General features: G+C 35.2%; 1 protein-coding gene across 3 annotated transcripts in view; it reads left to right on the forward strand.

Moving 5' to 3' along the window:
* LOC114329218 (ribose-phosphate pyrophosphokinase 1) overlaps positions 1–26,362 on the forward strand; it is a 67,335-nt gene extending 40,973 nt beyond the window's left edge. For all 3 annotated transcript variants that reach the window (XM_028278257.2, XM_028278258.2, XM_028278259.2), the window contains 3 exons: positions 11,088–11,384; positions 20,620–20,880; positions 25,993–26,362. In XM_028278257.2, the coding sequence (XP_028134058.2) occupies positions 11,088–11,384; positions 20,620–20,880; positions 25,993–26,085 (651 nt within the window). In that variant the 3' untranslated portion in view covers positions 26,086–26,362. The remainder of the gene's footprint in view (positions 1–11,087; positions 11,385–20,619; positions 20,881–25,992) is intronic.
* Positions 26,363–27,553: the final 1,191 nt, after the last annotated feature.

The raw sequence follows: 27,553 nt of genomic DNA on the forward strand, positions 1-27,553 counted from the left end.
GTCTAAAGAAAATATATACAAAATTCCAGGTGGGTCGGTCAAGTAGTTTTTGAGTTATAATGTCTACAGCCTTTGAAAAAAGCAGTTTTGAGGAAAAAGCGTTTAAAGTATTGTCAACTTTTATTTTCAATTTCTGTTATTTTTTCAGTTTGTCTGTCAAATCGTAAAATGATGCACACCGGAATATCTTTTTGAATCGCGGAGTAATTTACAAAAGAAAATAACAGCTGTTGACTCTTGTTCATTACGTTCAAGCGTGCTGACGCGAACCTGCTGCAAAGCGAGTCGAAGATAGGGATATTCAACACTATCTCCCTACCTTCGACTCGCTTTGCAGCCTCTTCGCGCCAGTGCGTTTGAGCGTAGTGAGAAACGGTCAACAGCTGTTCTCATTTTCTTTTGTAAATTACCCAGCGATTCAAAAACATATTCCGGTGTGCATCACTTTACGATTTCAAAGACAAGCGTTTTTCTCTATACTGCTTTTTTCAAAGCCTGTAGACATTGTAACTCAAAAACCAACTCACCTCAAATTTTGTACATATTTTCTTTAGACATTCCTTGAGGAAACACTGTCGATATATTTTTGTTTTATGCTTGTTTAACATATTTTGTTTAACAATAATAAATAGGTTGATTTTCACCTTTTTTTCTGTAAAAAATTTCGTTGTTTTGACTTGTGAGTGATACTAAAAATTCAAAGATCATTAAAACTAAAATGAACTTTTGACAGCGTTACCTCGAGAAACTCATAAGCTAATAAAATTTTTTTGAATTTTTTGTCCGATCCAATGATAAATTCTGATGTCCACCGCAAAATTCATTGTTTTTTTTTAGGTGTCTTTAAAAATTTGCCACCGTTGGTTTATTTTTCAATATTTTTTCTTGAATTTTTTTTTTGAATATTCTTTGAATTATACCTAATATGCTTATTTAATTTAAAAATAAGATGATTCTCTTATACTTTCAAAAAAAATTCACAAAAAATGTTGATTTCAACCCCTACGCCCCCCCCCCTTAAGGATAGCTATGACACGATTTTGATAGACAACCCATGCTGGTCGTGTTTGTTTATGTATGAAATTTAAAAAAAATGTTTCATCCTGCAAGCAGATGGGTACATTTCCACCTTCTATTCGGATCCCGTACTAATATTACAGTAACCAAGACACAAATTTATTCTTCCCAAAAACCAAATTCAACAACATACAGGAGGGATCAAAGAACTGCATTTACAGTTGAGTCCCTGAATCTTTACCGTCATCATTTAAAGCATACGAAATAAGTCCATGATAAGTCGGAAATCGAAATTTACTAAACGCAACAGCAAATGACAGTAAGTGACTTGCTGTTGCATTTAGTAAATTTCAATTTCCGACTGATCATCGACTTATTTCGTATGCTTTAAATGATGACGCACGGGTAAAGATTCGCGGACTCAACTGTATAAAATACGTTGTGAATGCAACAATTTTTATGTAGGAGAAACTGGAAGACCACTAAGCGTCAGGATAAACGAGCATGAAACATGCATTAAAAACAGAAAATTTTCCAGATCCCAGATTTCCCATTTTCCCCAGACGCACATATGCTTGGGATAATAAGCACAGAGTGCAATGGAAAGATGCATCAATAGTCATGCTATAAATGGACAACAAAAAGAGTAAAATCAATGAGAAGAAAAATGTGTAGCACATTAATAGAATGTAGCAGGCTCTGGTTACGAATACTGAAAAAGAAGTCAGTACTAAGAATATACCAACATTAATGAGTTAATAAGTCAGAGACACATTATCTAACCTTATAAGCACACATAATTTAAAAATTTGATATCATTCAGAGGGTACAGGGTACAACATCACCTCTCAGAGTTTTATCCAAAACATGACTATTTGCCTACAAGACCGAGCCAAGTAAGTCAAATTGGTTTAATTTAACCAATAATTTATTAATTTATAAAATTGTTTTAAAAACAATTTCCGCATTGGAAATTGAAACGTCAAAACAAACGTAAAATGTAGTTCTCATTACATTTAATTATGGTTTAACCCACAGAATAATATTTAACCCTTTTTATAGTTATGTATTTTAACCGATGAAATATTGAATTCTGGTGCTCTGATTTATTATAGTAAAATAGGAAATAATTAAAACATATTCTCCGTGATAATATAAGGATTTTTTTTAAATATTTACACTTCATATCATGGATTTGCGTATAATTATGTTTACTATTCACTTAGATGATAATAGATTACAGGCTTACTAAGCAAAATAAGCGTTAAAGTATCAAAAGTCATTGTTTAATAAATTAAACGCAGCGCAGCTTCAAAACGACAATGCATCTGCCCGTCAGTATTCAACAAAATTTACTAGACTAATATTATTGCTTTTATTATAGGAAACAATATTTTCGGTATTTCTATTTTATGGGCATGTTATCACAAAATATAAATTTTCATAAAAAAAGTTTTAAACCTTTTTGGAGCAATATTAAAAACTAGCTTCATTTTGTACCTTGCAATACCTCGTAACTCTTTCGGGATGCACTTTTGCATGTAGGTAGGTAAGTTAGTAGCAGAGCCTGCTACATTCTGCTGTTGGGTTTGCTACACATCTTTTTTCATTAAGTAGGATGAGAGCTGTTTTGACTTTTCTCTTTGGTCATGCGTGCTTCTTTTATGACTATTGATGCATATTTCAATTTTTCTTTGTGCTCTGATAGCACCAGATAACACTGCAAAGGAAAATCTTAAGAAAAAGATAATAAATGTCAACTCATAAGTACTCCCTAATATAGAATCCTTCGAAATAAAACAAGCTATGGCACAACTAAAGAACAATAAGGCTCCGGGTCCAGATGGAATACATGCCGAAATGTTGAAGGAGGGGAGTGAAATTATTCTCGAAGAATTGAAAAATCTTTTCAACGAATGCCTTCACAAAGGGGAAGTCCCAGATGATTGGAAAGAAAGTTTGACAATAATTCTCTTCAAAAAAGGAGACAGGAGAGTTCTGAAGAACTATAGGCCAATTTCCCTGCTGCCCAAATGTACAAACTGTTTATGAGTGTAATAACTAATAGGTTATCGTCGAAGCTTGATAGCTATCAACCGATAGAGCAGGCAGGATTCCGAAAGGGTTACAGTACAGCGGATCATCTTCTTACAGTCAGAACGCTAATAGAGAAAGCCAATGAATATCACTTGAACTTATACTTTGGCTTCGTTGATTATGACAAGGCATTTGACTCCATAGAACTTTGGGCAATAGAGAGAGCTATGAACAACTGCAGGATAGATTCTCGATACAGAATGCTCATACATAATATTTATAAGAAAGGTACAATGAAAATACAAATAGATGAGAAAACCAAAGTTATACCAATCAACAGAGGAGTTCGCCAGGGAGACGTTATTTCACCAAAGCTGTTCACACTGGGACTTGAAGACGTGTTCAAAGACATCAACTGGGTAGATAAAGGAATAAATGTTAATGGAAGAAAACTGAGTCATTTGAGATATGCTGACGACATTGTAATATTCGCTACAAGTTTCGAAGAATTACAGACCATGATAACGCAACTATTTCAAGCTTCGGAAAAAGTATGTCTTAAGATGAACTTGGAAAAAACAAAAGTAATGACGAATACACCGAACATTACAAAAATAACGTTGAATGACAGATTTAGAAACAGTAAGAGAATACATCTACCTGGGACAGATAATGAAAGTTAACAAAGAAAATCGAACTGCCGAAATTACCAGAAGAATAAGGTTAGCGTGGGCAGGATTTGGAAAACTGAGTTGGATCTTATCTTGAAAAACACTAAAATAGAACAATATTTGAGAACCAGAGTTTACGATCAGTGTATCCTCCCTATACTTACGTATGATTGACAGATGTGGACACTCTCTCACTCGGGGTGAGGATCGTAGACAAAAAACAAATAAATGGATTAGAAGCAAAACCAAAGTAAAAGACGCATTAGAACATGATGCCAAATTAAAATGGAGCTTCGCCGGTCACAATGCCCGACTGAAGGATAAAAGATGGAATCACGAAATACAACAATGGAGACCGTGGTTAGAAAGAAGAAGTAGAGGAAGGCCACAAATGAGATGGGCTGATGACACAAAGAAGTTTGGAAGACACAACTGGAAACAGGTGGTGCAAAATAGACAACACTGGATTGAATTCGGGGTGGCCTATGTCCAAGTTGGATTCCTGAAGGCTGAAGAAGAAGAAGACCTTGTGCTCATCGTCCGAGATATGTTAGCCTATCTGCGATCTGTCAAAGTTTATGTTTTTGACGTATGTTTCATGCTCCTTTGTCCTCCACATAGTCCAGTAAGCCACTGCGCATTCGCTAGAAAAAATATTCTTATTCGGATTTTTTGCACAATCTTACTCAAAATGGACTCCTTTTAACAAATTTGCATGTTGCCAGGACCAAAAGGTGGTCAAAAAATTTTTAAACGTTTTTTTTTGTTTTTTTTCCTAAAATTATTTTTTTTTGCATGGAAAAAAGTTTTTTTAGGTTTTTTGGATCATTCCAAACAGAAAAGGTCTTTAGTGACTTTTCTCTAAAAATGATAGTTTTTGACATATAAGCGATTAAAAATTGAAAAATTGCGAAATCGGCCATTTTTAACCCTCAAAAACTATGTGAAAAACTGTCAATTTGAATGTTGCCAAGGTAGATAGATATTCTTTAAACATCGATTGATGAAATCCCGAAGAGTTTTTTGCAATACAATATTCAAAACTCCTTTGTTTTTTAATTGCTAATCAAGCGTGCGCGACACTATTTTCCACCGACAGTATGGTGCAAATGAAAGGAATAAATTCGTTGTTTCGTAAACCGGCGACTTCAAGGAAAAATCCCGATGACGTAATCGATGATTTTTTTAAATGAGAATAGGGGTCGTGTGCTAGCTCATTTGAAAGGTTCTTCAATTCTCTATTCAGTAATATAAACATTTACATAATTATTTATACAGGGTGTCCAAAAAATTTTTATTAAATTAAATTATTTGAAAAAAAAAGAAGTAGAGGACACCCTGTATAAATAATTATGTAAATGGTTACATTACTAAATAGAGAATTGAAGAACCTTTCAAATGAGCTACCACACGACCCTATTCTCATTTAAAAAAATCATCGATTACGTCATCACGCCCAGACGGATGACGTCACTAGTATATCATATATGCCACAATATCATAACTTAAAAATAAAAATCGACCTGTTTCGGGATTTTTCCTTAAAGCCGCAGGTTTACGAAATAACGAATTTATTTCTTTCATTTGCACCATACTGTCGGTGGAAAATAGTGTCGCGCACGCTTTATTAGCAATTAAAAAACAAAGGAGTTTTAAATATTGTATTGCAAAAACCTCTTCTGGATTTCATCAATCGATGTTTAAAGAATATCTACCTACCTTGGCAACATTCAAATTTTGAGTTTTTCACATAGTTTTTGAGGGTTAAAAATGGCCGATTTCGCAATTTTTCAATTTTTAATCGCTTATATGTCAAAAACTATCATTTTTAGAGAAAAGTCACTAAAGACCTTTTCTGTTTGGAATGATCCAAAAAATCTAAAAAAACTTTTTCCATGCAAAAAAAATAATTGTATAAAAAAAACAAAAAAAAACGTTTAAAAAATTTTTGACCACCTTTTGGTCCTGGCAACATGCAAATTTGTTAAAAGGAGTCCTTTTTGAGTAAGATTGTGCAAAAAATCCGAATTAGAATATTTTTCCTAGCGGATGCGCAGTGGCTTTCTGGACTAACAGGATATTTTATAGATGCAGTTGTTTGATCTCTATTGTGTGTTGTTAGGTTTGATTTTGGACAGGACAGACCTCAGTGTATTGGTTGTCTTGAATATTGTGATGTTGTACTGGTTTCCTATCTTTCTTAAAATTTTGTTTCTTTCTCGTGAGTGTTTCTGGATTGCTTGTGGTGTTTTGTTGTTTCCTTTCTTCAATCTCGTGAAATTCCTTAAATAATAATTGTAATCATTTTTTGTTAAAACCTTTGTTAGCAGGTTTGTTCTTAGCAGGTTATGTTTTGAGTGGTAGTTCAAATATCTGTTGGTGTGGGCCGTGGGTTGGTTTTCTGTAAACTTTGATTGCATATCCTGTAACCTCTTTTGTAATTAACACGTCCAGAAAATGAAGTAAATTCTTGTTTTAATTTTACATGGTGAATTTGGATTCTTCTTTATTATTGATGCCCATCAGAATTGTATTCAATGCTTCTGGCCTGTGAGCCCAATTGAGGATAATTTATCTTGAATTCTTGAACCTTCATTTATCTAACTTATTTTGCTTATAAACAAATTTTGTAGAGTATAATTTCTTCCGGATTTATTATTAGTATCGTTGCTATACGATATTTTTAAAAATGTTTTTTGTTTGCATGTTGATTAGGCAATAGTTTTATTACACCACATACTTCAAGAATTTATTTTTAACAAATAATAATACGTAAGAGTCTCGCAATAATTATCTGAAGTCAGAGGCCAAATTTCGTTAAGTGTTTGAGTATTACGAGTAATGTGTTTCTTATTGATACGCTGGGAAAACAAGATAATAACAAAAATATGTGTGGTGACGTATTTATGTGATTTTCCTTGACGTAGCAACACTTCCAGAAGAAGAATATTAATAAAATAATTCACCCCCATAACAAAAGAAATCATAGTGAATGTTTATTCTGTAGTTATTTGATTGTTAACATGAAATGAAAAGTAACATTGTTACATTATCGTTAAAAGTACGACCTCGTTCTGAGCTATTCCAGTTCAAATCAACACACTTTGAATTAATTTTTTTCCTGACCTATTTAGATTTTGTTAAAATTTAGAGTATTCATAGTGGATGATTAGGTGAAGAAAAATACAAAATTTTAAATTTTTATCTCAAGCCGTTTCCGAAATATGGTTATGTAAAGTTTTCCAAAAACGTTTTCCATCATACTTTATTGAAATGGTTGTAGAAGCTGACCTAATTGAGCTAGAATGCTGGGAGAGGTGTCATTTTGGAGCATTTTTAAAGCTCTTTACAGTGATATAATATACAGCATGATGCTACGATAAACAAGTTTTTCTCAAACAAAAAAATATATTTTGATTAAGTTTTTTTCCAAAAAGTACATAATTTAAAATTTTCATAATATTCCTACAAATACATAGTACTGTTGTTAATAACATACAAATTTTATCATGGGATGGTGATGGGTTCAACATAAAAAAAAATAAATTTCACACATACAGTATGGTGCAAATGAAAGGAATAAATTCGTAATCTCACAAGTTGGCAACGTTAAGGAAAAATCCCGAAACAGGTCGATTTTTATTTTTAATTGTAATTTTTTGCCATATGTATCATACTAGTGACGTCATCCATCTGGGCGTGATGACGTAATCGATGATTTTTTAAATGAGACTATAGGTCGTGTGTTAGTTCATTTGAAAGGTTATTCAATTCTCTATTCAGTAATATAAACAATAATATTATTTATATAGGGTGGCAAAAACTTTTTTTAATTAAATTAATTGATAAAAAAAGAAGAATGTATGTAATTTATTTAATTTAAAATATATTTTACCGTGGCCAGAAACAGATAAATAACATACATTCTTTTTATTTGCCAATTAATTTAATTAAAAAAAAACTTTTTTTGCCACCCTGTATAAATAATTATGTTATTGTTTATATTACTGAGAATTAAATATATAGAACAGAGAATTTAATAACCTTTCAAATGAGCTAACACACGAGCTATAGTCTCATTTAAAAAACCATCAATTACGTCATCACGCCCAGATGGATTACGTCACTAGTATGATACATATGCCTAAAATATACAGTTTAAAAATAAAAATCGACCTGTTTCGCCTTAAAGTTGCCAACTTACGACATTACGAATTTATTCCTTTCATTTGCACCATACTGTATGTGTGAAATTTATTTTTTTTATGTTGAACCCATCACCATCCCATGATAAAAATTTTATATGTTATTAACAACAGTACTATGTATTTGTAGGAATATTATGAAAATTTTAAATTATGTACTTTTTGGAAAAAACTTAATCAAAATATATTTTTTTTGTTTGAGAAAAACTTGTTTATCGTAGCATCATGCTGTATATATCACTGTAAAGAGCTTTAAAAATGCTGCAAACTGACACCTCTCCCAGCATTCTAGCTCAATTAGGTGAGCTTCTACAACCATTCCAATAAAGTATGATCGGGGTGTTTTGGACCTATTTGGAAAACTTTACATAATCATATTTCGGAAACGGCTTGAGATAAAAATTTAAAATTTTGTATTTTTGTTTCTCTTATTAGCCACTGTGAGTATTCCAAATTATAACCAAATATGAAGAGGAGGCGGAAATTAGGTGTGTTGAGTTGATATGGAATGACCCTTCTAAATATTATTTTCCAAGAACAAAACAATAACTATTTACAATTTATGATAATATAAGGTCATTCCATGTTACGTGGCTCCAAGCACGTGACCAAACCACTTTAAGCTCTTCCGCTCTATTCTGTCCACTGTAGTGTCTTGGGCGTGCATTCGTCTTGTGATTTCCTCGTTACGCACTGTCTTCTGTCTCGAAACTCCAGCACTTCGGCGCAAGTGGTCCATTTTGACTGCGTTGATTCGTCTTCTGGACGCTGATATTAACGTCCATACTTCATTCCCATGCATCAGAACTGACTCCAGGAAGACCTTTCCTATTCGAATTTTTGATCTTTTCTGATTTTTTTCCCACCAAATGTTGGGAATTTCTAGGAAAAAACCTAGACTTGCTGTTTTTCCCAGACATTCTCTAGTTACTATAGCTCCCAGGTGTTTAAACTCATCCACCTGCTTTACAGTAGTATCGTATTTTATCAAGATTCAAAGTTAGCATCGGCGTTCACGACCAGATATTCTGATTTTGTGACATTAACGTTTAAACCCTATTTATTGTATGCTGCACAAGACGAATTAACATAAATTCCAAGTCGAATGAGTCTTGAGCGAGTATGGCGTGATGATCGGCGAAATGAATATTAAATACTAAATGTATTAAATACTAAATATTAAATACTAAATACTAAATAAATATTAAATGCCCATACCTCCACAGCTTCTCTTCCATTCTTTTAGAACAATTTCAAGATATAAATTAAACAGCAGTGGGGAGAGGCTGCATTCTTGCTTTAACTTCATAGTGTGCTTCACATCCGACAGACTGTTCACCTTTATGTACCCTATATTTTCTTCATACAGCAACTTAGTTATATTAACGATTGACGGATTTATATTTATTTCGGATAGGGCCTCCCATAGTTTAATTCTGGGTACAGAGTGGTATGCTTTCTCCAAATCTACGAAGGCTATGTGGGTCTTTTCATTCTGGCTGGTTCTTTTCTCCGTGAGCTGCTGAATTACAAACAGATTGTCAATGCATGATCGTCCTACAGTGAATCCACTCTAGTCTTCACTTATTTTTCCTCTTGTTTCCATTTCTAGTTTGTTTTTGATGATTCTACAAAACAATCTGCTAATGGTAGAATTAAGATTGAGTCCTCTCTAGTTTGATGGATCACTGCGTTTGCCTCTTTTTTATATGGAAGGTATGTAGGATGTTTTCCATTTTTTAGGTATGCATTAAAATTTTATGCAGTTGTTCATAAAGTTCAAAGGGGTGGGTAAAAGTCTTTCAAAGAGACCATTAACTTATGTAAAGACAGAAAGATAGGTGGTATATATGCTGTTGCAGAACAATATATTTATTATAAGGAAGAGCTAATAAAAGTCGGTCAGAGGAAGAACAGAAAAAAAATATAATAAGGATATTATCCAAAAATCATTTTTAAAATATATTGATCTCTAATACAAAACGCAATTGATCCAATACAAAAATAATGCTTATACACTGTGTCCGTAAAGTATGGAACAAATTATTTTTTAGCTAAACAGAGCATTGTAAGAAATAATCCTGAAACACGTCGATTTTTGATTTTAATTTGCCGTATTTTAAAATAAGATTCTACTATACAGGGTGAATTACTTTCGAGTAATGACGTCACCGTCATTTTTTTTAAATGGCACACCCCCATTTTGTCTCAATTTTCGGATTACTCTAGCTGAGCTGATTTCAAAAATGTATCACATGTTGATTCAAATTGGTACAGGGTGGATAAAAATACAATAGTTTTGTGTGTACTCATAATATTAAATTTTAATTAATTTTTGATATTATATTAAAATATTAAATTAAACAATATCAAAAATTAATTAAAATCAAAAATTAATTAAAATATCAAAAATACAATAAGTATTTTTGATAATATTGTTAATTTAACTAACGCGTTACTTTATGAACACACACAAAGCTATTGTATTTTTGTTCACCCTGTACCAATTTGAATCAACATGTGATACATTTTTGGAATCAGCTCAGCTAGAGTAATCCGAAAATTGAAACAAAATGGGGGTGTTCCATTTAAAAAAAATGACGGTGACGTCATTACTCGAAAGTAATTCACCCTGTATATTAGAATATTATTTTAAAATACGGTAAATTAAAATCAAAAATCGACGTGTTTCAGGATTATTTATTAAAATGCTCTGTTTAGCTAAAAAAGAATTTGTTCCATACTTTACGGACACAGTGTATATCAAAACAGTTCATTAGAGCACATAGCCCGAATCATTCTGGAGAAAAACTAATTTTGTTGCATTTTATTCATCTTCTTGCATGTGCTTGACATCAAATTTTTATGTTATTTATGTCGTTCATTCATAACGTGACTATTATTTAGTAAATTTTGTTCAAATGTCAATAAAAACATAAATGTATAACATGTCGTTAGAATGCGCATTAAAAATAAGTAGTGTTACACGAAAATCATAAAGCTAAAAAAATAACAAAGGGGTACAAAAATCATTTGTATTGTGTGTCTCCATACATATTTATATAAAACACTAAATTGTTGTATACCATACAGTAATAACAACTGTGTTTGCTAGCCAGTAAATATGTTATTAACGTGTGGTTTGTGTTTTTTATAGAGCAGGGCACCAATTTCCGCCAAGCTCGTCGCAAACATGCTGTCTGTTGCGGGAGCCGACCACATAATCACCATGGATCTCCACGCATCTCAAATTCAAGGCTTCTTTGACATTCCAGTAGATAATTTGTATGCCGAGCCCGCTGTGTTGAAATGGATCAAAGAAAACATAGCAGAATGGCGAAACAGTATAATAGTATCTCCTGATGCAGGAGGAGCTAAGAGAGTGACTTCGATCGCTGATAGGCTTAATGTTGAGTTCGCTCTTATCCACAAAGAGAGGAAGAAGGCTAATGAGGTAAGGTCAATACATTTATTTAAGCAAAAACCAGTGGCTGTAATAGGGCTTTTCATTCAGTCATTTGTTTCGAGTTTCTGTCATTAATATTAATATATCTATGTCGTACGTTATTGGTATATACCCATGATATAAACCAAAGACGTATGGCGTAGATATATTAATATTATGTGACATGACAGAAGCTCGAAACAAATGACAATCGATGAAAAGCCCTATACATACAACTCTTGACATTCTCATTAATTTTGAGGAAGCAAAAAAATAGCGCCATCTAGCGGTATGAGTAGGATAACCAGAGCAATCTAACCTTACATTTATAAAATTGCTTTATTATTGTTTTTGTGTAAATGTTTGAACTATTTTTATTTTAATTTAATTTAACAAAATTAGCTCGTTATTCAAAAATTTATAAAATTAAATTTGAATGTTTATGTCAAATTTTACGTTGTCAAAACGTAGTTCAACTCAAGCCGACAGTGGCGCTAGTGGCAACGTGCTTCCAGATTTATGTGGGAGTTGGATGTATTACAGTCAATAGTATTTGATTTAAGTCATTTTTTGGAAATATTTTTTAATGACACAATTTGGAATGTAAGATGTGTAGTTTATAAAGTTACGTGCGTAGAAATCCGCCCACTTAAAAATTTGGTCATTTTTGATGTCTCGTATTTCCTAAACCTGTTGGCCGATTTAAGTGATTTTTTTAACGTGTTATAGCCTGATTCTTTAACAATACCGCTGTAATAATATTGTTGCTAAACAGTTAAATTTTCATTGTATACCGGGTATACCAATCAAACTGTGTTTTTTTCTCAAAGTTCGCATCGTCCTGTGGAATATTCTAGCATTTATAAAATACTGAAATTAAAACCCATCTATAGCCTCAGGTTTTCTTAACATTTTGTTTTTGATTCATTCGTTTATGTTGGATAATAAAAAAGTTAGGTACTTTAACAACTAGACATGTTCTTCATCAATACACGGTGTTTCTAAATAAGTGCGACAAACTTTAAGGGGTAATTCTGCATGAAAAAATAGTGACAGTTTGCTTTTTAAACGTATGTTTGCAAATGTTTCGTTTCCGAGATACGAGATGTTGAATTTTTTCTTACAAATTGACTATTTATTGCTTTAAAACCGGTTGAGACATGCAAATGAAATTTGGTGGGTTTTAAGACGTAGTTATTGCGGATTTTTTTAGATAAATATAAGAATTTTATATTCACCATTGGCGTGCATACGGGTCGTTTTTTGTTGCTTTCTAAACCCTGTATTGTTTGCTATAGTATTAACACTTGAAGACAAAATTGATATCGTGGAAAATAGAAAGTTCAGTAAAAGTTCTAGGAGAGTTTCTGAGAAGTTTGGTGTTGGAGAGACACAAGTTTATTAAATTATAAAAAATAAATCAGAATTAAAGAAGTTTAAAAAAAAAACGATCAAAACTTTCGATACGTTAAAGGATCTCATATTAAAGAATGGCCTTTGTGACATCTTATAAAAGGCTTGGATGATGACGGATATTATCGCATCATGGCGAAAGAAATTAGACCAAACAATGAAGAAACAAAATAGAAGTCTTATTATTTTTGGATAATGCCATATCCCATTCCAAATTGAAACCAGAAAATATAAAAATTGTTTTTCTGTCTCCAAACACAAATTCCATTTACTCATCCCTGGATCACGGAATTATCCTTTTTCTTCTTACCGTGCCTTATCAAGTTCCCAAGACGTTGACCATTAACACTACTCTCTGTCTTGAACTACTCTGAGCAGTTGTTGTTCAACTCTCTGTATCCTAGTCAGTTGGCTCAATAACTCAAAATTTGGTTGCAAATACCAATAAGACTGAGAACACTAAATGTTATATAGTATGCCTCTGTATGACTGCGAAACATGGACACTCAAGCAAGGTGACGTCAACAAGTTAAACGCATTTCAAATTTGGCTCTACATGTTGCGAATAAGTTGGACAAAAAGAACAACCAACGCCTAAGTGTTGTCAAGGACAAATACTCGCTCACATCTATTGAAGATAGGAAAACATCATATCTCGGACATACAATGCGCCACTAGGAATAAAAACAACTAAAATTAATTGTTAAGAAAAAATTGAAGGAAAACGTGGTTAGGAAGAAAGCAGAAAACGTGGCTCAGAAATGCAAAAGATGACCAGAACTGACGAAAATGTTCTCATATACCAAGCCGACAATAGACAAGACTGGTCGCCGCCCTTAGGACCTTGGTCCATACAACGGGGATTTCCATAATATTATTTATAAGCTCTTGGTTTTTCATTTTTATCGCATGTGTCTTCACTTCCTTTACTTATTGTATATCGTGTGCGTTGGCAATTCGTTATAGAAGGGAGCTAACCTTGATATGAAACTCTCCTTCTTTATCCCGTCTTTGGGACAGGTAATGATGTTGAAAGTTGACCCCTGCGCCACTCTTTCCACTCATTCGTCATTTGCTGGTGCCAAGTTTGAGTTTAAAAAACGATTTTCAAATAAATAATATAATATATCAGTAAAGAAATTATTACCAGAACAATTTGTACATGCCATAATTATTATATAGTTTAGCTCTCCAGGCTTAGAAGGCCCATGGCTTGGTTTACTATTCCTTTCCAATATCTCCTATTTGCTGCTTTATTTTTCCAATTTGTGATTTTCAGTTCTTCTATGTCTTTTTCAACATCTTTCTTCCATCTGGTTTTTAGAACTTTTCTTTCCCACACTTTAAGCATGACTGGCTCGGATTTGTTCATGTCCATGTTTCACTGGCATACAATACTAACTATAGGTCTTATCACTGTCTTGTATATTCTTATCTTAGCCCCTCTAGATATGTTCTTATTTCTTAATAAGTTGTTTAGAGCAAAGATACAACGATTACCAGCCATAATTCTCGCTTGGATTTCTGCTTTTATATTTGGTCTCCTAGTGAATGTCGCTCCTAGATATTGGATTCTCTCTACTTCTTCGAATTCATATTGTAGCGGAAGAGAAATCTTGGGCGATCCCCGTATAACAGTAAACACCTCGAGAATGACGTAATCGGATGTGCTAGGCCTCGCCGGAGAATTCTGGAAGGTACGTCACGTAGGCGGAACAAGCCGATAGCTCGAGATGGGAGTCGATTGTTCCAGAATAACAACTGGGTATAAATACGGGCATATTTTGTGAATAAGTTTAGTGTATAAGATAAATTCGTCTGTAACTTATATAAATAAAGTCGTATATAAATTACGAACCGCTAGTTTTATTGTAATTAGAAGTAATTACACTAATCACGCTACAGTTGGTGTCGGTGTTCGGTAAAGTTAGTGCGATATAAATAAGTGAATTACAGAGAGACTTTAAAAGACTTTTGAACTTTATTCGTCGGGAATAACCGGAGTGCGTTAATTGTTCGGTATTCGGAAAGACTTAAAAGACTTTTGGACTCTATTCGTCGGGAATAGTTAAAGTGCGTTGATTGTTCGGTATTCGGAAAGACTTTTAAAAGACTTTTGGAAAGTACGTGTGTGCCGACCAAAGATGTTGCTACAAGAACTTACAGTAAAACAGCTCCGTGAACAGCTAGAGGAACGGGACGTGGACAGCAGTGGGCTCAAGATAGTCCTACAAGCACGACTCGAGGAAGTCCTCAAGGAGAATGGAGATGACCCAAAGACGTTCCACTTCCAATCAGCAGAACAAGCGATCTTATCGAAATTTGAAAGTATTTCTCAAAAGATCGATGAAACTTCTATAAAGAACAACGAGAAACTTGAAGAAGTTAGTAGAAAAAGCGACGAGAAATTTGAAAGTGTTTCTCAAGTAATTAAAGACGTTTGTAGACAGAATGACGAGAAATTTGAAGAAGTTTCTAGAACATTCGATAAGATGCAGAAAAGTGTAGAGACCGTAGAAGAAAAGATCAAACAACTAGAGAGCATGATAACCGATACAAAAGTACAACCATCAGTTAATGCAGCAGCGTTAGATCCGGTAGTGAAAGATGAACTACCGAGAGATGAAACGTCGCATAATATGAGATTCAAATTACCACCATTCGATGGAAAGTCCTCTTGGTCCATATATCTTAGACAATTTGAAGCTATTGCGACCGCCAATCATTGGACCGAACAGGAAAAGGCTGTTTCCTTGACTGCTGCTTTGCGAGGTGATGCTGCAGATATATTAAGATCAATTCCTAAGGGTCAAGAAAATTGTTACCAGACCTTGTTCACTCGTCTAGAAAAACGCTATGGAGATGCCCATCTACAACAAGTATACAAAGCACAACTGCGAAGTAGAAGTCAACGAGCAAGTGAGAATCTGCAAGAATTTGAAGCAGATGTGGCTCGTGTGGTGCGGTTGGCTTATCCAGAAGTGCCAGACAGCGTTTTAGAAGAAATTGCAGTAGATACTTTCGTCAATGGGCTGAAAGATAATGAACTACAGAAAGCTTTACGACTAGCAAGGCCGAAAGTTTTAGATGAAGCACTTGCTATTGCATTGGAACACGAAACGGCTAGTCAAACTTCACGAGGCCATAGAGTAAGAACCATTGAAGAAAGTGACGAACACAACGATGAACGTCTGGAGGAAATGATACGGAGAGTATTAAGTAATCAGATGCCAAAGAGACGCGAGCCTAGATGTTGGAATTGTGGAGACGTAGGCCACATTCGTCGTAATTGTAAGAAGATCGTACAGCCGTCGGAAAACTAGAGCGGGTCGACACCAAGGGGCAACTGCCGACCTCGAGAACTAGAGCCCCCATAGTAACTGTCAACCTTACGTCCTCCGGTGGAATCCACAACTTATACATCGAAGGTCGTATCAATAATAGATGTAGATCATTTTTGGTGGATACAGGTGCAACGAGAACTATCGCACGTCCAGATGTAGTACGAGACCATAATAAATTATCACCTGCAACAGTAAAGCTTAGAACAGCAACTGGTGAGCTAATTAATACATATGGCGAGGCTAATATGTCAGTATCCATTGGCCAGACCACAGTTGAACATCAAGTATTAATTGCCGAGATCTCCGACGAGTTCATATTGGGGATGGACGTACTACGAAAAGTGGGGGCAATATTGGATGTTCAAAATGGAGTTCTCAGGATCAACAGTGAAGAGTTGCCCTTTCACGACGACAAAGAAGATGCCATCCGCTTACTAACTACATGCGACGTAACCATACCCGGTAATAGTGAGAAAATTCTGATGACCATGCTTGATGGACACTGCCGAGAGGGAAGTTTAAGGATGGTCGAAGATGTAGAAAATGTCGAGTTCCTAACGGCGAAAACTTTGGTAAAAGTTCGAGATGTCATCCCTGTAAGAGTTATGAATTTAAGGGAAACTGCTATTAAGTTAAGTAGAGGAGCTTTGATCGGACAGTGTGTTTCCGTGGCTTCAATTTGCTCTATGAATACCAATGAGAAATCATCAAAGTCAAAATATCCAAAAGACCTTGTCGAGATGATCATTGAAAGATGCCAAGACCTTGACTATGAACGAACGGAAAAAGTAAGGTCTATGCTGATAGAGTATCAAGATGTTTTTGCTATTGATAAGAAGGATAAGGGCAAAACAAGCATAGTAACGCATAAAATAAATACCGGAGACGCTCAGCCAATCAGACAACGGCCTAGACGACTTCCATTTGCGAAAAGAGATGAAGCCGAAGAGATTATCAAGGATATGGACAAACAAGGGGTAATTGAACCATCGAACAGTCCATGGACATCACCAGTAGTTCTGGTAAAGAAGAAAGATGGTTCAACGCGTTTTTGTATCGACTACCGCCAGCTCAATGCGGTAACAAAAAAAGATAGTTATCCTTTGCCCAGAATAGACGATACATTGGATACTCTCTCCGGTTCTCGTTGGTTTTCCACACTCGATTTAAAAAGTGGATATTGGCAAGTAGACATGGAGCCAGCCGACTGAGGCCTATGCATTACCAAATCAAGAAGCTGCTACCGTTGCAGAGGTACTTGTTAAAGAATTCTTTAGCCGATTTGGTGTTCCCTTGGAGATTCACTCCGACCAAGGGCGAAACTTTGAGTCAGCTCTTTTCCAAAACGTTTGTAAATTGATTGGTGCCAATAAGACCAGAACAACACCCCTGCATCCTCAATCAGATGGGATGGTCGAGAGGATGAACCGAACGATGGGTAAACACTTGTCCAAAGTTGTATCTGAACATCAGCGAGATTGGGACCAACACATTCATTTATTCCTGATGGCCTACCGCTCGGCCGTAAATGAAACTACAGGTCAAACACCAACCTGCCTGATGTTGGGTCGTGAAGTTCGGTTGCCCTGCGACCTAGAGTTTGGCTGCGGACCTTCCGAGGAACATGTTGCAGGCGAAGACTACGTTGACCGCCTGAAATTACGAATGAACAACATTCATGAACTTGCCCGACAACACATCCAGATAGCCAGTGACAGAATGAAAGATCAATATGATTCTCGATGCAAGAATGAAAGCTTCGAAGTAGGTGATCTTGTCTGGCTTTATAATCCGCAACGTCGTCGAGACTTATGTCCTAAACTGCAAAGACAATGGGAAGGTCCATATGAAGTTAAGAAGAAAATAAATGACGTAATATATAGAATTAAGAAGTTGCCAAACGGTAAACCAAAAGTTATTCACATAAATCGTCTTGCACCATATGCTGGCTCAAATGAAACAGAAGAAGCACGAGTCCTCCAACAGGAGATGAAAGATGTCGCACAGCCAAGTTTTAATCAATTTATGTCAAATTACGCAGCGAGAAAGAGTGCTAGATTCGGCGTGACCACAGAAGTTCAGCAAGATCTGTTTGGTGTTCCAGAAAACGTCTCTCTGGCCCACTGTGTTGCCCAAGACCTCGAGATGACTAAAGGAATATCGTCCGTATTCAATAGAAAGTTCGGCCGCCTGGACGAGTTAAGAAATCAGCAGCCTAAAATTGGAGGAGTACTGCGATTGGAAGATGGTCCTCGATCTTTGCTGTATATGGTGACCAGAAAGTCTTATACGGACACGCCAAGCTACGAGAACATATGGCGTGCTCTAACTAATTTGAAGAAAATCGTGTGTAATTATGACATCAAAAATTTGGCTTTACCAAAAATAGGCCATGCAGTAGAAAATCTGGATTGGAAGATTGTGAGAAGCATGCTTGAAGTGGTCTTCAGAGGAACTGGTGTACAAATCACTGTGTGTTGCATGAACCCGAAGATGTCGTACCCTTCAAAGACAGTAGACTGTTATTTCTTCTTGAAGGGTGTATGCAGAGCTGGAGAGTCGTGTAGATTCCGCCATCCTGGGCCTTCATTTAGAGTTGCTGATCGAGACGCTCAGATCTTAAGAGGGGAGCAGTGTAGCGGAAGAGAAATCTTGGCCGATCCCCGTATAACAGTAAACACCTCGAGAATGACGTAATCGGATGTGCTAGGCCTCGCCGGAGAATTCTGGAAGGTACGTCACGTAGGCGGAACAAGCCGATAGCTCGAGATGGGAGTCGATTGTTCCAGAATAACAACTGGGTATAAATACGGGCATATTTTGTGAATAAGTTTAGTGTATAAGATAAATTCGTCTGTAACTTATATAAATAAAGTCGTATATAAATTACGAACCGCTAGTTTTATTGTAATTAGAAGTAATTACACTAATCACGCTACAATATATTTTTGCCTCTGTGTTCATTGTCAGATATTGTCCTTGTGTGTATTCTCGTTCTGTCCATTTCATGTATTTAGTCTTTTCTTCGTTTATGTATATCCCTTTCTTTCTTCCTACCGCCTCTAGTCTTTTTAGTATTTCTTTTAATTCTTGTTTACTTCTGACTATCAGTACTATGTCATCAGCGAATGCCAAGCATTGGTGTTTTCTTTGGTACACAAGTCCTGTCCTGTTAATTTCGGCTTCTCTGATAACCATTTCAAGAAGGATACTGAACAACAATGATGACAGTGGGTCCCCTTCACTGACCCTAAACTTACCTGTTTCCTTTCCATTTATTTTAACCCTGTTCTCTGTTTCTCTGAGTGTAACTTTTACCATCTTTATTAATTTTTCACTAATTCCAATTTCACATAGTGCTTTGTATATTTATTTCCGTTTAACTCTGTCAAAAGCTTGTTTAAAGTCAATGAATAGGGCCATTTTAGATTTCCCGTATTCGTAGCTTTCCGTTTGTATCTCACGCAGCAGGAAAATTTGATCCACCGTGCTGCGTCCTCTTCTGAATCCACATTGATATTCTCCTATGTCATTATCTATCTTTTGTGTTATCTTGTCTTTTATATGTACTGCAAGTATTTTATATGCAGCGTTTAGTAGGGCTATTCCCCTGTAATTATGGCATAAACTTTTGTCGCCTTTTTTGTGAATTGGACACAATGTGGCTTCAGTCCATTCTTTTGGTATGTGTTCTTGTTCCCAAATTTCTTTTATCAGCTTTTTCAAATGCTTAATTAGTACTAGTCCTCCATATTTAAACATTTCAGCTGTTACTTCATCCTTACCTGGGCTCTAGTTTTTCTTTAATTTCTCTATTATTTCTTTTTCATTAGGCGGTCTTTCTTGTACTTCTTCTTGATCAATATTTTCATTCGGTTCTTCTTCTTCTGCATATTCTGTTGTTGGAATTTCATTTAGAAGCTCTTCGAAGTATTCTCTCCATCTGTTCAGTATTTCTTCGTCGCTTACTAAATTATAAGTTTCTGATGCCTCCATTTTTATAGTTTTCTTCTATGCATTTCAATTTATCTTCGTTGTACTTTCTTTTCTTCGCTCTTATGATTCTTTTAGTTCGTTTTCTTTGTTCGTTGTATTTTATCTCCATCTCTGGTGTTTTCACTTGCATCATTTTGAGTCTTAACTTATTTCTTTCATCCAGTTCTATTTTACATTCTTCATCAAACCATTCTTTGAATCCATCTTTTATATTTCTATTACTGACTTGCGCTGCTTTGGTCATACATACTTTTATTTGCGTCCATTTTTGTTCGATGTTTCCATTTTCTGCAATATTTTCCAGTTCTCTAGTGACTAGTCTTTCATATTTACTTTGTTCTTCTTCTGACAGTAGTCTAGTAGGTTTAGTTACTTTGTACCTTTTTTTCTGGTGGTTTCTACGAACTGGTATAACCTGTTTCATTTTCAGTCATAATTATAATTTCAAAATAAATTTGATTTTAAATATTGTGAATTTCATCTTAATTTAGGTTGCTTCTATGGTATTAGTTGGAGATGTCAAAGACAGAGTTGCCATTTTGGTAGATGACATGGCTGATACTTGTGGAACCATATGTCATGCAGCTGAAAAGTTAATGGAAGCTGGAGCCACCAAAGTGTATGCCATTCTAACGCACGGTATTTTCTCAGGTCCGGCCATTTCCAGAATAAATAATGCCTGTTTTGAGGCTGTGGTCGTAACGAACACAATACCTCAAGATGGCCATATGAAAGACTGTTCTAAAGTACAGGTAAGTTATTCTAAAATAAACATTTAGGTATTTAGATGGACCCTAGTGAATTCTTATTTTATTTAGAGGCTAAAATTATATTGATGGTTTTGAAATTTTGACCTCTTTATGGCATTGGCTAACACTTACCCTGTAGTTGCAGACAATATATTGAGTTGTTTGTTTGTTATACATTTTCTCAAAATTAAATGTTGCTCCTAAATGCGAAACTTTCTACTTTCTAATTCAACTAATCGTCTGTTTCCCTAACTCTTGCCTGTGTTAGTCCGGTCTCTTTTACTCCTGTTTTTAATTGTGAATATATTTCTGCCGCCTCTTCCGTTCTGCGAGACATAATGCTGATGTCGTCGGCGTAGGCGGCAATATGCTATTAATAAAATTAGCTATTCCTATTGTAACGGGATTTAACTCATTATTCAGAAATAAGCCACAATTTTACTAAAAAATGAATTTAATAACGTTTCGAAGCCCAAATCGGGTATCGTTGTCAAAATAAGGTATTTTGACAACGAAACCCGATTTGGGCTTCGAAACGTTATTAAATTCATTTTTTAGTAAAATTGTGGCTTATTTCCCATAGAAAATACTTAATTATAAAAATGCCACAAGGAAATAGCTTCAGAACAACATTATTCAGAAACTTTAAAAAATCCTTTTTCAAAAGATTAACTATTTTATACGATATTGTTAATGTTACATAATAATAAAATACCATCGATGTATTACAAGTATCCGGGGCTCATGCATTCAGTCTGACCCAAATAAATTCCGCCGATTAAGCAGAATCGTAGTATGAATATCATACTTGCAAAGTCGAATTAAGAATGAAAACATAAACAAGCACACATGTATAAAATAGGTACTCAAAATAACACGAGATTATTAATTTTAATTAGTCAGTCAGATTACGGGGAGAGTTTCAACTAAGTTTGGGTTTTGCTAGCGTTTAGAATATAATGTAGTCATTGTCGTCATCAGCTAGGTATAATTCATTGAATTTAACCACCGATATAGTACAGATGAGTAAATAAGTGTATTACTGATAACCAACCCCACATAAGGGCAGATTCCCTTCGTTTATTACCATATGTCGATCCTGGCAAGATCGCCGTCTAATATAAGGGAGAATAAACTAGATGTCCATTGAGTAAAGATGTTTTATTCTCCCTTAGCTGCCTAACATTGAAAAGAACCTGAAGTACTACCACACTTACCTCACGTGGCGGCACGTAGGTATATTAGACTATATTCACCTGACTTATTACATATTCGAGGGACAGGTTAAACAGTGTTAGTGCCTCTTAGCTCTTTACTTAATACTTTGAGTATGTGACAACTTAGTTCAGTTTTCCGAATCTCTAAGAGTATTTTTACGGAGCGGAGTGACAAGAAGCTTTTAATGATTTTCTTGCTTATCTTTTATTGGGAATGCGAAAAGGCCAGTTGCTTGACTTTTTATTATACCGCAAAAAGGTTTCTTTTCCAATATGGTCCCTGTTTAGCAAGTCTATCAGTATTCTCGGTACCAACTTCAGAGAGATGATACTTCAGGGTGTAGTGCACAGGGACTATATGACGTTAATTCACTTCCGCTCTGTATGAATAACGCTTCCTATAGTTGGCTTCCGTTCAACTTATTGACAAGATTGTTTTTGGTACCTCATTGCAGAGTTTAATCGCATAGGAATACATTTATTGCTGATCTTCACAAGGTCTCACTATTCCATCTAGCATAAACTCACCTCTGCTCTTTATAATGTATGGCTTGGACGGACCGATTGGAATTATCATCTTGATTTGACCGAATGACGGTTTGCTGACCAAGATCATTTACAGGCTATAATTCGCATTATACTACAATCACAATAAAGATGCACTAGAAATAAATAAACCAAGACACTTGAATGTTACGAAGAGCACTCCCAAATCATAATTTACAATGTATATACATACATTGTAAATCCCAAATCATGATTTACAAAGTTTATAGATTGTAAATAATGATTCGGGAGTGCTCCTCGTAACATTTCTTGGTTTGCTTATTTCTAGTGCATCTTTATTGTGATTTTAGTATAAGTTCTTACGTTCATCTTGAGCTCTCTGTACAACACATTTTTCTCTGTCATCTAACTTATAAAAGGCTTATACTTATATATCTTGTCGGCTTTACGGTTTAACTAGCGAACTTGGAGCGAATTTTTTTAAACGCAGTGTATAAAATCCAAATTAGGTCCACATATTTTAATTGAATTCTCTAGATTATAAGTTGTGGTGATCTTATTACCAATTCGTTTGAATTGCTTGAAATTTGTCATTCTTCACCCTTGTGTAATATTCTCTTTACTATGTTTGGTATTTACAGGTCGACCCAGCCTGAATAAATTGGATGAGTACCTTGGGTAAAAGCAGGGGTAATAATAGTTTAAAGCGTAGCACTGGTCCTGTTACCTTCCTTGTATACCGTAGGCCCTATACAGCGTGTCTACATCATATATCAAATTTTGTCAATATTATACGAGGTCTGTCAAAAAATATGAATTTCGTTCAAGGGTAAAGTACCTTTATTTCTCTGAATATCGAAAATTCTTATTATGAAAAGTTGTTTGGAATTTAAAACCAAGATCAAATATCCAATTACATGCTTCCAATTGAAAAAAAAATTTCCAAATTTTTCTCAAATTTATGGATACTTAACTTCGTTTTTATTTATTACCCATATTATAACTCTTTTATTATTAATTTTACGAAAAAAAGTTATGCTTCGTAAAAAGTGCTGCATGATCTAAAACCTAAGATGCAACCATCAGATAATATCACATTTTGTTAATTTTATACGAGGTATGTCAAAAAATATGAGAATTTCACTCAGGAATAAAGTACCTTTATTTTTCACAATATTGAAAATTGTTATTTAAAAAGTTGTTTAGAATTAAAAATTATGTTTCAATATGTAATTACATCCTTCTAATTGAAATATTGTGAAATATGAAGGTACTGTACTCATGAACGAAATTCATATTTTTTGACACACCTCGTATAAAATTAATAAAAGGTGATATATCATAGTTGCATTTTAGATTTTAGACCATGCAGAGCTTTTTATGAAGAATAACTTTTTTTCGTAAAATTAATAATAAAAGAGTTATCCTATTAATTTGTAATAAATAAAAATGACGTGGGTATTCATAAAGAGAAAAATTTGTAAAATATTTTTTTTTTTAATTAGAAGCATGTAATTACATATTTGATCTTGGTTTTTAATTCCAAACAACTTTTCATAATAAGAATTTTCGATATTCAGAAAATAAAGGTACTTTATCCTTGAACGAAATTCATATTTTTTGACGTACCTCGTACAATATTGATAAAATTTGATATATGATGATTGAATCTTAGTAATAACTTTTTTTCGTAAAATTAATAATAAAAAAGTTTCCCATATGTTTCCAACTTAAGTAGACACGCTGTATATAGCAGACTTCTTCTTCTTCTACGGCACTACAGCCCAAATTGAGCCTTGGCCTCCTTTATTTTTTGCCTCCACCCTTGCCTGTCTGTGGCTGCTCTTCTCCATACACGGACTCCTAAAAGGGCTTGTGCGTCGCTGTTTACTGTGTCTTCCCAGCGCTTTCGTGGCTTCCCAACCGGTCTCTTTCCTTACATTCTAGCATTCAGTGCTCGTTTTGGTAGCCTATCCTCTCCCATTCTTATCACATGTCCGGCCCATTGCAATCTTTGTAATCTAATGAAGTCTGACAGGGGCGTTTCCTTATAAAGTTGATAAAGCTCGTTGTTGTATCGACTTCTGAAGATTCCGTTTTCCCTCACAGGTCCTAGTATTCTCCTAAGTACTTTCCTTTCGAATGTGTCGAGTTTGTTTTTGGATGTTTCTTTCAGCACCCAGACTTCACTGCCATAGCATGTTATTAGTCGAATTAAGGTTTTATAGATTCTCATCTTTGTATTTCGGTGGACACTTTTTGACCGAAATATACGGGAGAGGGCAAAGCTCTGTTTGCCTGCGTTATTCTCTTCCTTATTTCTCCATCTTCTGATCCGTCGGCATATATTTCTACTCCCAGGTATGTAAACTTTTCAACCGTTTCAATGTCATCTTCATGTATAATGTTTTCTGGGACTATATTTCTTCTCGTCTGAGTCATTATTTTTGTTTTTTCTGTGTTAATTTCCAGACCTAGCATTTTTGTTTGTGTTTTTAACTCTGCATATGTTTCCTGTGCTCCTGTTGATGTTCTACTCATAATACTAATATCATCAGCATAAGCGGCCAGTTGAACCGTTCGGTTGGTCAGTAGATTTCCTCGTCCAGTTTGCATTTGCCTAACCGCATACTCCAGTGCCAGGTTAAACAATGTTGGGGCCAGCCCATCTCCCTGTTTTAGTCCCTGCGAAATGTTAAAAAAGTCTGTCCGGTGGTTTTGTATTCGTACACATGCCTGAGTTTCATCCATTGTGGCTTTAATGAGTCTTATTAACTTGTGTGGTATTGCCAATTCAGCCAATATATAGTATAGTTTGTTCCTTTTGACTGAGTCGTATGCCTGTTTGAAGTCTACAAACACGTTGTGAACATCAATATCGTGTTCCCATGCTTTGCTCAAGATCTGTTTTACTGTGAATATTTGATCCAGTGTCGATCTTCCCCGTCGGAAGCCCGTCTGATACTCTCCAATAATATTTTCTGCTAGTGGTTGGAGCCGCTGGTTTATAATATACGTGAGGACTTTATATGCTGTACATAGTAGAGAGATTCCACGGTATATAGCAGACTACCCTGCTATAATCCCAAAGCCGCGTTAGCTGTATAAAATGGGAGACTATTATTATGATACTTGGTATTTAAGATACAATACGTTTAGATTTGGATTAGATATGGCCCACTGAAGAACGCGCTTAAATCGGCAACATTGCTTATTTTACTATCGTCGGCGAGTGTTAGAATCGGCGCAAATCAGGTGCATTAGGATGCGCAGGGAACTGGGGACCGTCTCGTTCGTACTCGACGGCGTGCAGTGTTGCCATGTATAGCGTGTATATCTAATTTAAAACTAAACAGTTTGTATATCTTGACTGATAAATGTTTTTTTTCAGTGCATCGATGTTTCAATGATGTTTGCCGAAGCAGTGAGGCGTACACACAACGGCGAATCAGTGTCATATTTATTTTCCAATGTTCCATATTAGTGCACTAGTTCCTTATACAATATAATATATTGATTTTTTACAAAAAAAATAGAATTTAGGTATGACGTGTAGTAATTTTTTTGACTTTTTAATATTATGATCATAGTAGTAAACGTTGAGAATGTGATACATTGATTTAAATAAAAAAAATTATGTCCAGTTAGTTTAGCAGAAAGTTACCTATCAGTTTGATTTTGTATGCAGCCTACATTTAGGTATATATTTTAAAATTTGGTAAAGCATGTGAATATTGTTGAATAAATAATGTTTGTTTGTACATTTCTTATCATAAAAAACTATTAATGTGTTAATCCTACTGCTACCTCTACAACCAATACAATAAATTTTTGTTATTTTTTTAATGGGTAACTTGATGGGTTAAATACTTGTTTATTAAAAATGAATAACCATTTTCAATTTCGCTGCAAAACGAAAATACAGCCGCATCATATTCTAGTATAATCAGAGAGTGCAGCAAGCACCTCTACCGGTTTCGAAACTTATTAGTCTCTCATCAGGAGGCACATATGCTGCTCTCTCTGATCCAACCAAAACAAACCCCGGCGTGCAGTCACGGATTGCTACGAACGAAATGGCATAGATGCCCTAGCGGCAACTGCTAGCAAAAGACTAAGTTTTCAATCCAATGGCATATAAAACAACATAATGTTACTCTATATCCCACCAGACTGAAAACAATGGGATCCTTCTCTGGTTACACCTCCGAGGCTTCTACAATTTGCAAGCCATAACGGATGCTGAGACTAAGGAAGATGAGGGAATTTTACAATTTATAATTCATGTCCCATCTGCTCAGCGCGGTAAATGTATGTGCCTCCTGATGAGAGACTAATAAGTTTCGAAACCGGTAGAGGTGCTTGCTGCACTCTTTGATTGGACTAGAATATGATGCGGCTGTATTTTCGTTTTGCAGCGAACTTGAAAATGGTTATTCATTTTTAATTTACATGTTTACTCTGAGTGAAGTACGAAGGGAACCATTCTCGTTGGAACTTTACTGCGCTGAGCAGATGTGACGTGAATTATAAATTGTAAAATTCCCTCATCTTCCTTAGTCTCAGCATCCGTTATGGCTTGCAAATTGTAGTAGCCTCTGAGGTGTAACCAGAGAAGGTTCCCATTGTTTTCAGTCTGGTGGGATGTAGAATAACATTATGTTGTTTTATATGCCATTTGATTGAAAACTTAGTCACTTGTTTATTACTTCTCATCCTCCTTCTTGGTTAAAGTTCCTGGCGATCCTGGTTTGTGTCCAAGAAATAATTATGGAGCTTGCCCAAGCAGCTCTAAAAGTTCTGGAAGCACTCAAAGTCAGCCCTACCTGATTCTTGGCTTCAAGAGAGCACTGGCTGATGTTGAGCTGACCAATACGATTAACCTGATATGGATACCGTGAAGGGAGCGAACGGGACTCCCTGACCAGACGGAACTTATCCACTCTATGCTT

This window comes from Diabrotica virgifera, chromosome 7 (genome assembly GCF_917563875.1).
Source record: "Diabrotica virgifera virgifera chromosome 7, PGI_DIABVI_V3a".
NCBI classification, from domain to species: domain Eukaryota; kingdom Metazoa; phylum Arthropoda; class Insecta; order Coleoptera; family Chrysomelidae; genus Diabrotica; species Diabrotica virgifera.